Source organism: Dipodomys ordii, unplaced genomic scaffold (assembly GCF_000151885.1).
Source record: "Dipodomys ordii isolate 6190 unplaced genomic scaffold, Dord_2.0 Scaffold25, whole genome shotgun sequence".
NCBI lineage: Eukaryota > Metazoa > Chordata > Mammalia > Rodentia > Heteromyidae > Dipodomys > Dipodomys ordii.
In genome coordinates this window covers 695,921-706,160 of record NW_012267241.1, presented here as the reverse complement: position 1 = coordinate 706,160, position 10,240 = coordinate 695,921, and the positions used below count along the sequence as shown (strand labels likewise).

At 42.1% G+C, this 10,240-nt stretch overlaps 1 protein-coding gene across 1 annotated transcript in view; it reads right to left on the bottom strand.

The window, feature by feature from the left end:
* Pstpip2 (proline-serine-threonine phosphatase interacting protein 2) overlaps window positions 1-10,240 on the bottom strand; it is a 76,427-nt gene that overhangs the window by 22,981 nt on the left and 43,206 nt on the right. The window contains exons 4-6 of the mRNA XM_013014793.1: window positions 6,936-7,086; window positions 887-949; window positions 424-522 (exon numbers count right to left, since the gene is read on the bottom strand). Of these exons, the coding sequence (XP_012870247.1) occupies window positions 424-522; window positions 887-949; window positions 6,936-7,086 (313 nt within the window). The remainder of the gene's footprint in view (window positions 1-423; window positions 523-886; window positions 950-6,935; window positions 7,087-10,240) is intronic.

Sequence of the window (10,240 nt, the reverse complement as noted above, 5' to 3'; positions counted from 1 at the left end):
ATCCTAGCTACTCAGGAGGCTGAGATCTGAGGATCACGGTTCAAAGCCAGCCCAGGCAGGAAAGTCTGTGAGACTCTTATCTCCAATAAACCACTAGAAACCAGAAGTGGTGCTGTGGTAGAGCACTGAAGAACTCAGGGACAGCATCCAGGCCCAGAGTTCAAGCCCCACAACCGACAAAAGAAAGAAAGAAAGAGAGAGAGAGAGAGAGAGAGAGACAAAGACAGAGAGAGAGAGAGAAAGAAAGAAAGATTCTTAGTTACTTCTTTGATAGAATTTCACTATGTAACCCAAGCTGACCTCAGACTTGTAATCCTCCTGTCTCAACCTCTCCAGACATGTGCCACCACTCTCAGTCCTCAGTTGACTTTATATGAATATAGGTAAATCTCAATTTTTTCAGTTTGGGGATCCTCCTAGTACCTTTTCTTGTTGTTTTGGGTTTACTGCATTGGCACTCCGGTGCACAGCTTGCTCAGCCTCATCTTTGTCCCGGCATTTCTGTTCATAAACCTTCTTTGCCTTTGTTATTATGAACAAAGAGAAAAAGGTGACAAATGAGTACACTGTAGTCCTGAAAAGCAGTCCCCTAGTGCTCAAGCCCAGCACAGATGGGGACTCTGGCTAGTGTTGGGATTACCATTCGTCATGGGCTTCAGAGAGCAAATGCTCACTCTGTCTATCATTTTACCTTCAGGATTTCTAAGGCTTTAAGAAAAAGGAAAGCCAGGCCACTTAAGATTGGGTGTCCCCTAAAACACCACACTAATAAATAATAGTATCATTGAAATGTTATTTGAGTAGGGATATACTCTTTCACAGCACAGGATTTCAGAAAATATCACCATTACTCCACCCCTCACAAAGGCAATGAAGTGTGACTCACATCCATAGTTTTCTTGAACTGTAAGTTTCTTTGTTTATGAGCAGCATCCATTATGAGTTCTGTCTGTGAAGATAACAAAAGTATTTTTATTAAACACAGAAACCATTATTAACATTAGAGTAACTTGAAGCTAAATAGTCCATATGAATTATTCTGTGTAGTTCTCAGACCTCCAAGAATGCAGGTTCTAATAATAAAGATATATTCTCTCAGCAACCTGGCCACGGTCTTATGTCTGATTGACAATGACCTTTGAACTTGGGCCATGGAACACCAGAGATTGAACCCCAGGTTTCTGTAGGCTCATGGATCACCTCTAAGCACTCTCTTCAGATTAGCTGAAATCAAGGAACTTTGGTTTCATAAATTTTAGGACTGGGTGTGGCTCAAGTAGTAAAACATTTGCCTTGCGTGTATGACGTCCTGAGTTTAATCTCCAACACTGAAAGAATTCTAAAAATGTAAATACCGGATTATATTTTAAGAGTAGTCTTTAGTATCAAGATACATTGTACTCACAAATTGACCTGTTGGATTGAAAATCCTTGGTACAATTACTTATAATTAAAAAAACAATGGGCTAGGAACGTGGCTTTGTGGTAGAATGCTTGCCTAGCATGCATGAGGTCCTGGGTTTGATTCCTTGGTACCACATAAACAAAGACTAAATAAAATTAACTTTTTTAAAAAAAGAAGTATTTTTAAAAGGAAATATAAACAAGAAAAAAATAATAAGTTATGAAAGTAAAAGGCGGTTGTAGATGTAGCTCAGGTGATAGAACGCCAGCCAGTGAGTAAAACATAAGATACCAAGTCCAGGTCTTAGACAAAAAAAGTAAATAAATAAATAAAAATAAACAAAACAATAAATCTACAATAGTGTGTTTTTAATATATAAAATAAACATTTGAGGAAAAGAGAGGTATTTATTCTGTAAGTTTATGTCAATGCAACTAAATTAATAACATAAACATCCATTTCTATGGTCCATCAGTGACACACCTTTTGTTTTTCTAGCTGGGTTTGTTACTGCTGCTGCTGCTGCTTATTTGACACAAAGTCTCACTCTGCAGCCCAGGTTAGCCCTGAATTCATGATCTTCCTGTCTTACCCTCACAAGTGCTAGGATTACAGGCATATCTCACTTTGCCTGGCACCAGTGACAAACCCTTTCCCAGCAATATTGCCGAGGCAATATGAAGGAAGGAAGGGTTTACGGGACAGCTAAAAGACACTGCTGTGCTATTCCTTTCCCTGGTTAACCTAGCAAGGGTCAACTCTTCCATCAAGTTCATTAAGAGCAATATCTTCATCATTGTGGCTGGAATGATAATGGTGCTAATAATAAAGATATATCTCTCAGGGGCTGGGGGTTTAGCCCAGTGGAAGGGGGCCCGCCCGGCGCACACAAGGCCCTGGGTTCGGTCCTCAGCCCTGGGGAAAAAAAAAAGATATATCTCTCAGATACAATCATAATGCCTCACATTTATCAGATGTTTCAGAAGTGGAAAAAGACTGTCCCATGGGCCATATAAAATTTGATATAAAACAGGACAGACATTCATACTTCTCATCAGCTGCCCATGGCTTGTCTGCCTGCGTTAATAATTTTCTATGGCCTATAAATGATGATATAAACATCCAAATGGCCCTTTGTAGAAAAAAGATTCCCTAGCCCTGTGTGCTAAGCAGTTTTCATGCACCACAACAATAGTATGAGTACTATTATTTCTATTTTCTTGATGGTAATAAATTTAATAAACTTACCCCAAGTAGCAAGTATCAGCAAGTAATAGAGCTAAAACTTGAACCCAGGAGCCTGACTCTGGTACTCTAGCTCCTAGTCATTAACCTAAAGCACCATTATCCCTATGATAGCTCAATAAAACCAACCAGCAGAACAAACTGAGAGATACAATGACTTCAAAATGAGCAGTGACAGTGATTTTGTGCAAAAATGATAAAAATAATATTGACAATGAAATTCAAATGTAATTGCTTCTGAATCTATTAAAAACTAAGGGTTGCTGGGGTTTTTTGTTTGTTTGTCTGTGTCTTTGTGCCAGAACTGGGGCTTGAACTCAGGGCAGTACTGGGGCTTGAACTTAGGATCTGGGCCCCATCACTTTTTCACCCAAGGCTAGGGTTCTACCACTTGAGCCACAGTTTCATTTATGTCTTTTTGCTGACTAAATGTACCTAGACTTTCTTTCTTGGGCTGATTTCAAACCTAGCTTCTCAGATATCAGTCTCCTGAGTAGCAAGGATTACAGATGTATGCCACCAGTGCCTCAACTAGAAATTAAGTGTTAACCCATTACCATATACATAGATAACAAAATATTTTCAAGATTATAGAGTATTTGAGATAGTCTCACTTCCAGGATGAACTTTGTGGAGAACATGAAATTCCCTTGAAAGAGTCCCAAAGGACCTTCAGAGGGCCCAGTAGTCATCTTCCAGCCTGGCTGAAAAACAGGTACCAAGAGATGGTATCATCTGCTAACAGTAAAGAAGATAGAGACACTGAGAGCAGACAAGGCTTTTACTTCAACTCATGGCAGGTTTTTGTTATGACAGGCAGGGACCTGTGGTTCACAGAAGTGACTGTGCCCCTCTACCAGGAGGAAAAGCCAAGTTTACTGATTTAATAATGCTTCCTGATGTGCTCTGGCTACTAGAGCACATCGGTTAGCAATGTTGTTTTATGCCATCTCCTTTTTATTTTTTTTTTTTTTTTTTTTGGTCGGTCGTGGGGCTTGAACCCTGGGCCTGGGCACTGTCCCTCAGCTCTTCAGCTCAAGGCGAGCGCTCTACCACTTGAGCTACAGCGCCACTTCCGGTTTTCTGGTGGTTTATTGGAGATAGGAGTCTCATGGTCTCTCTTGCCCAGGCTGGCTTTGAACCGCGATCCTCAGATCTCAGCCTCCTGAGTAGCTAGGATTACAGGCGTGAGCCACCAGCGCCCGGCGCCATCTCCTTTTTAGTCCAAATACACACTTCATCACTTTTCCAGTTTGGAGTTGCTACTGTCTTATAGTTGGTAGGTTGAGACAGGTCTCCTTATCTCCAAGTTCAAAAAACAGCACCTGCTCCAAGCACCTCGTAGGTGTTGCCAGTATCACCACTGACAAATATTTTCACTTCCTATCTGCCTTCAGGAATTCCTGGCATTTGAAAGCTGGCAGGAACCTAGAAAGCAGCTACCCAACTCTACCCAGATACAAGAGAGTCTTGGCATCCCAGATTTCACATGCTTTGCTCAAGGTCACCCAGTGACCTTCTGTCTACTATACCAACTTAAATAAGCTTCCCTCCCTCAACAATGACATGTTTACTTATAGGCTGACCCAGAGAGTGAAAGCTTCTTTTTCAGATATGCTGAGGGGGCAGGGAGAAGGTCCTTCTAAAACTCAGACTTTTTCTTTGCTCAGTCCAAATCTGGTGGAAATAAGAATTTTATTTGGCTAACACAAAGGAGAGCAAAACCACAACCATTTGGCTCTAGGATGGGAAAGAATGAGGGAGGGAAAAAGGAAGGAGAGATTTATGAATGACCCAAATAACTGGAGGCAAATTCTTGAAATAGCTGCTTTATGATCCGTTTTCCTGCTTGCTTATACTTTTCACTCTGATTCTATAAACTGGAAGCACCATTCTCAGTAACAAAGAGGCTCCTGGCTTTGGAAATGGCTCTACACAGACAGCACAAATCCCTTCAAAACCACTCTGATCTTCTCCCATAATTCCAAAACAGTGTGAACACCAGAGGACAGAGTGATTGGCCATTTTCTGTCTCTGTCCTTTCAAAGACATTTCTGGGATGGAAAATAAGCCTCAGCATCCTTAAACATACAGATTTCTGAGCATGCAATGCAAAGACCCCTTCCTTATCTGCCAACACCAGGGGTTTCCTGGCCTTTTACTGCTGGTACTTTCACACTATTTCTGCCAAGAGGTTTTCCTCAAACCACAGATGAGGTTATACATCCCCCACCTCTGATGCTCAGATGTCACCTTCTTTTCCCTATCTCCATAGAAGTCTCATCATGATTTATCATTTTCTAGAGTCACATCAGTCTATCTGGACATGCTCTATGCTTAGTGACAGTGAGATAGCTATGTCCTTCTTGGTGTCCATCCTTAGAAAATATGAGCTTTATGAGTGATTAGCTATAAATGTCTGACCAGCCATTCAACTGGTGGGTCTCCTACCAGTAAGTTCTGCCCTGGGCCATGCAGGCCCTGTGTGGATACTTCCCTACCTCTTGGATAAGTTTCTACCCAGTATCTGTGTTACCTAGGTAACTGGCATATCAGGAAGCAGTCATCTCTCCCTCCTGCTAGGTTACATCCTGGTCTGCTCCTAGTCTTGCATCTCATGTAACCACAGGAAGGGTCCCAGGCCACAAGGTCACATCCTTTCCCCTACCTGGACACACCTTTCCCCCACCTGGCCACACCTCTTCCTGTCCCTGACCTAGATAAGTCCTGGCCCAGTGCTGAGTTGCCCCTTTCATCTATGCCTTTCCACCATGCTTGACAGGACAGCAGTCCTGAACTCTGGGCCTGGGCCCTGTCCCTCAGCTCTTCAGCTCAAGGCTAGCACTCTAGCGTTTGAGCCACAGCGCCACTTCTGGCTTTTTTCTTTTTGCTTATGTGGTGCTGAGGAATCGAACCCAGGGCCTCAGGCATGCAAGGCAAGCACTCTACCACTGAGCCACCTTCCCAGTCCCGTAAATAAACTTCTTTTCCTGCCTGAATATCACTTGGTGTTCTCTTCATCTGTTACCTAATGAAACCTACCTATTTAATATACCCATTTATTGAAAAAATCTAACTCATGATTTTCCTTGAAAAGTAGAAATGCCTTCATTTCCAAAAAGCAGAAGGTCATAGTGTATAAAGTTTGACCACTGAAAATGAGAAGTTAGTATTGACACATTTTCTCCTAACATGTTTGTTTTATCTAACTACAGAAATGATGAAAATCCTGAGCTCACTGTGATGCACAAAACTGCAAATTCCTTAATGAACTTCGGACTTGTCAATGTTCTGAATGTATCTGCCTGCTAGAGAGGCAAGTTGACTGATAGCAAGGAAGCTAAGCACAAACTAGTCTATTGCTTAACAGAATTCACAGCATGCTCTTAACAATAACGACTTGGTCTGTGTAACTTGTTGGAGGGGAAGTTTCAGAAGCTTTGCAAAAGCATCAAAATTCTACCTGAAAGGAACAATGCTGGGCTGGGAAGGTGGCTCAGTGGTAGAGTGCTTGCCTCACACACATGAGGCCCTGGGTTCGGTTCCTCAGCACCACAAAAATAGAAAAAAGCTGGAAGTGGTACTATGGCTCAAGTGGTAGAGCGCTAGCCTTGAGCTGAGGGACAGTGCCCAGGCCCAGAGTTCAGGCCCCAGGACCAACCAAAAAAAAAAAAAAAAAAAGGAACAGTGCTTCTCAAAGACACTTAAAAACATGAGGAATGACTCTCCTCTGATCATACTGAAGGTATTTTGCTTCTGAAAATAAAATTTTAATCTCCATAGAAAGAAGGGCAAGCCTGGAACTGTCCTGTAAAAGGATCTGGCCATCTAATTGATTAACATACATAGTGTGGAAAAAGATTTTGGGACAGATGTCCTCCTCACGTGTAATACATGAGCTTGAGAGAATGTGTGAAAGTACCTGACACAGTTTTCTGAAATGTTCATGTCTGCATTTGCTTCTGGAAAAGAGGTAGAGCACAAGAATAGGCTGAGAAATGGGATGAAGCTGTGGTTTGCTAAGAGCAGTGTTTGAGGTAGCTGTAAGGCAGGCAGGCAGGATCTTAAGATACCAATACTAACCCCAGAAACCAGTAGCTACCAGGGACCAGTGGACTCATACAAGGCACAGTTTCCAAGATAGAAGGAGGGGTGGAATAGGGAAAGGAGGGAAAAGAGGAAAGGAGAGAAGAGAGGAGAGGAGAGGAGCATTTTTGTGTGGGTGTGGAAACTGAGCTTTTCTGTAGGAAGAAAGGTGACATTTTCATACGTGTACAAATCCAACCTTTTTCTGTTGTAGCTTTTGCTTTTCCCTGAATTCTTCCATTTTCCTGGCCTCTTCTCTTAGAGTTTGTGCAAGGTGAATGTGACATTGAGCCACATTGTCTATTTCTGCAAAAAAAAATTTAAGACAATAATTAAGATCAAATATATGCCTAAGCTTATGCCTAAGCTCAAATATACAGAACTATACAATATTCTAAACACACACACATATATACTACCGCTACCATGACTAAACATTGATATCTTCATCTTACAACATATGTTCTGAGTATCACTGTTGAATTTGTTTACCCTTTGTTCCTCCATTTTTATGTCCAAAGAGAGATAAATGAAAAAACAAGACAAAAGGAAGAAAACAAAAAGAGAGATAAATGAAAAAACAAGACAAAAGGAAGAAAACAAAAACAAAAAATCCGCATGTGTTCTGGTCCCATCCTGTAAGATTCTGAACTACTGCCACAGTAGAATATTATATATATATTGTTGACCATAAATATATAGCATATATGGTGAATATATAATCTCTATATGGCATATATGTGATATATGATAGCTATAACACGTATATATACCATCACATACATGACATATATTGTGTTTCCTATATGATCACTGACTTATAACATGCTCCTCTGCCATTAGCTGGTCATATAGAAATTCCTTAGCCTACCTTGTCAGATAAGAGGTCAAAGACCATCCTATTCAAAAAAATTATTTCCTCTGGTAGAACACCACTCACCTCACTATAGAAACACCCGAAGCACAGGCGTTTAGAAAGCCTCCAGCTTTTCTAAAGTATAGAAAGCCTCAGAAGCAGAGTCTGAGCACTGTAAGCTCGATGGGACACCTTAGCTGCACAATTCCCTTTAAAGAGCAAAGTGCCAGGCCTCACCCTCAATTTCTCAGCTTCTAGTGTGATGACCCCCCCCCAAAAAAAGAATATAAATGTGCAATTAGAAACAGAACAAACTCATTGATTATTAAGAATAGGGCCAAACTTGAAAGGCAGGATCTCCCTGTAGAGGAAAAAAAAACTCCAGGCTAGTCATTAAAAGGAGAAATTCCAAAGATAAAGGCGTGAAGTAAATTGAAGAGTTAAACAACGAGTTACTACCATTTGGTAAATAACAGTGAAACTAAGAAAGAGCCAGAAAACCTGGAAGGTGGTTTGATTTTGGGTGGGATAAGTAAGAGGTTTGGAATGTGTTCTGGTCAATATCAACTAAAACCAAAACCAGAAACTGAAAAAAGGGAAGTTGGGATATGAACTTTCCCTTGTGACTTATTGCCTTGGCTATTGGAATTGTAATCGCCATTTTGTAACCAGTAACTGCTAGCTCTGCTTCTGTAACTTGCTTCTTTGCCAATTGCGAAACTACCACTGGTCACCTGTGGGTGACCCCCTTGCTGGTTTTTTTCCTATATAAGCCTACCCCATTTTGAGCTTGGTTGCTGTTCACTGTCTTGGTATGGTGAAGGGCAGTTGCCGCGCATAATATCCATTCCTAGCCCAATTGACTAAGTGTTGGTAACTCATTTTGCCAATTGTGGGTTCCAGTCCCGCCACCCCTGGGAAATTGGGATACTTCACTAGTTGTCACCACAATAGAATAATCTGAACTACATAAAATCCTGCTGATTGGCTTGTCACCAGGCGCTCACACCTATAATTCTAGCTACTCAGGAAGCTGAGATCTGAGGATCAAAGTCAACCCCAGTCCAGGCAGGAAAGGCCATGAGACGCTTATCTCCAACTAACCACTAAAAAGCTGGACATGGAGCTGGGCGCCACTGGTTCAGGCCTGTAATCCTAGCTACTCAGGAGGCTGAGATCTGAGGATCACGGTTCAAAGCCAGCCCGGGCCAAAAAATCCATGAGACTCTTATCTCCAATAAACCACTAGAAAAACCGGAAGTGGCGCTGTGGCTCAAGCGGTAGAGCGCTTGCCTTGAGCTGAGGAGCTGAGGGACAGCGCCCAAGCCCAGAGTTCAAGCCCCACGACCAACCAAAAAAAAAAAAAAGCTGGACATGGGGCTGCGACTCAAGTGGCAGAGTGCTAGACTTAAACAAAAGACCAAAGACCTCAGGGGCAGAGCCCAGGCCCCAAGTTCAAGCCCTATGGCCAACACACACACACACACACACACACACACACACACACACACACACACTTCTGATGGCTGAAGTCCAAGTTAGATTTATAACCAAAGGCAACGATACAGAAAGAAGAACTTGGAGATTAAGAAAGCCTACTGAGGGGCTGGGAAGGTGGCTCAGTGGTAGAGCGCTTGCCTTGCATGCCGGAGACCCTGGGTTCGATTCCTCAGCACCACATAAGCAAAAAGAAAAAAGCCGGAAGTGGCGCTGTGGCTCAAGTGGTAGAGCGCGCTAGCCTTGAACTGAAGAGCTGAGGGACAGCGCCCAGGCCTAGAGTTCAGGCCCCACTACCGGACCAAAAAAAAAAAAAAAAGAAAGCCTACTGATGGCATGGTAATTCCTGCCTTCCATCTAAACTCTGGTTGGAGACAAATAGATAATTAGCCATACTTTGAGTTCAAGCCCCATGACTGGCACACAAACAAAAAAAAAATTCTGCTGGATGAAGTCCAAGTTAGATTTACAATAAAGGCAACAATACAGAAAGAAGAACTTGAAGATTAAGAAATCCTGCTGAGGACAGGGTAACTCCTGCCTTCCATCTAGCTTCTGGGTGGAGGCAAACACATTAGCTATGAGAAAAACCACACAAAAAGCTATTATCTTTTCCACTGAAAACAATGCAGAAAAGCAGAACTTCACTCCAGCAGATATGACCCTGACAGTGAATATCAGTATTTCCAAAGACGCAGTTTCCTTTCTGATCCTTCCTCACACTCAAGACGCATGATTAAACTAGAATGCCCAGGGGAAACATTTATAAAAGAAATCCAAAAACAAGAGGGAGCTCCATTCCAATAGGATGTCTTCCTGAGAGGATGACAGAAAACAGGGGAAGGGATCCTGTCATTCATAGGACAGCATCCTGACTCTAGGGATAAAAAGAATAAATTAAGAATTAAGAGAACACTGAGATCTGAAGGATGTGGTTTGAAACCAGCCTGGGTAGAAAAGTCCATGGAGATTCTTATCTCCAATTAACCAGCAAAAAGCTGAAAGTAAGATGGAATTAAGTGGTAGAGCACCAGTCTTGAGTGGAAAAGCCAAGTGAGAGCTTGAGGTCCTGAGTTCAAGCCCCGGTATTGCCCCTACACCATATATACACATGTACACACACATACACACACACACACACACACACACAC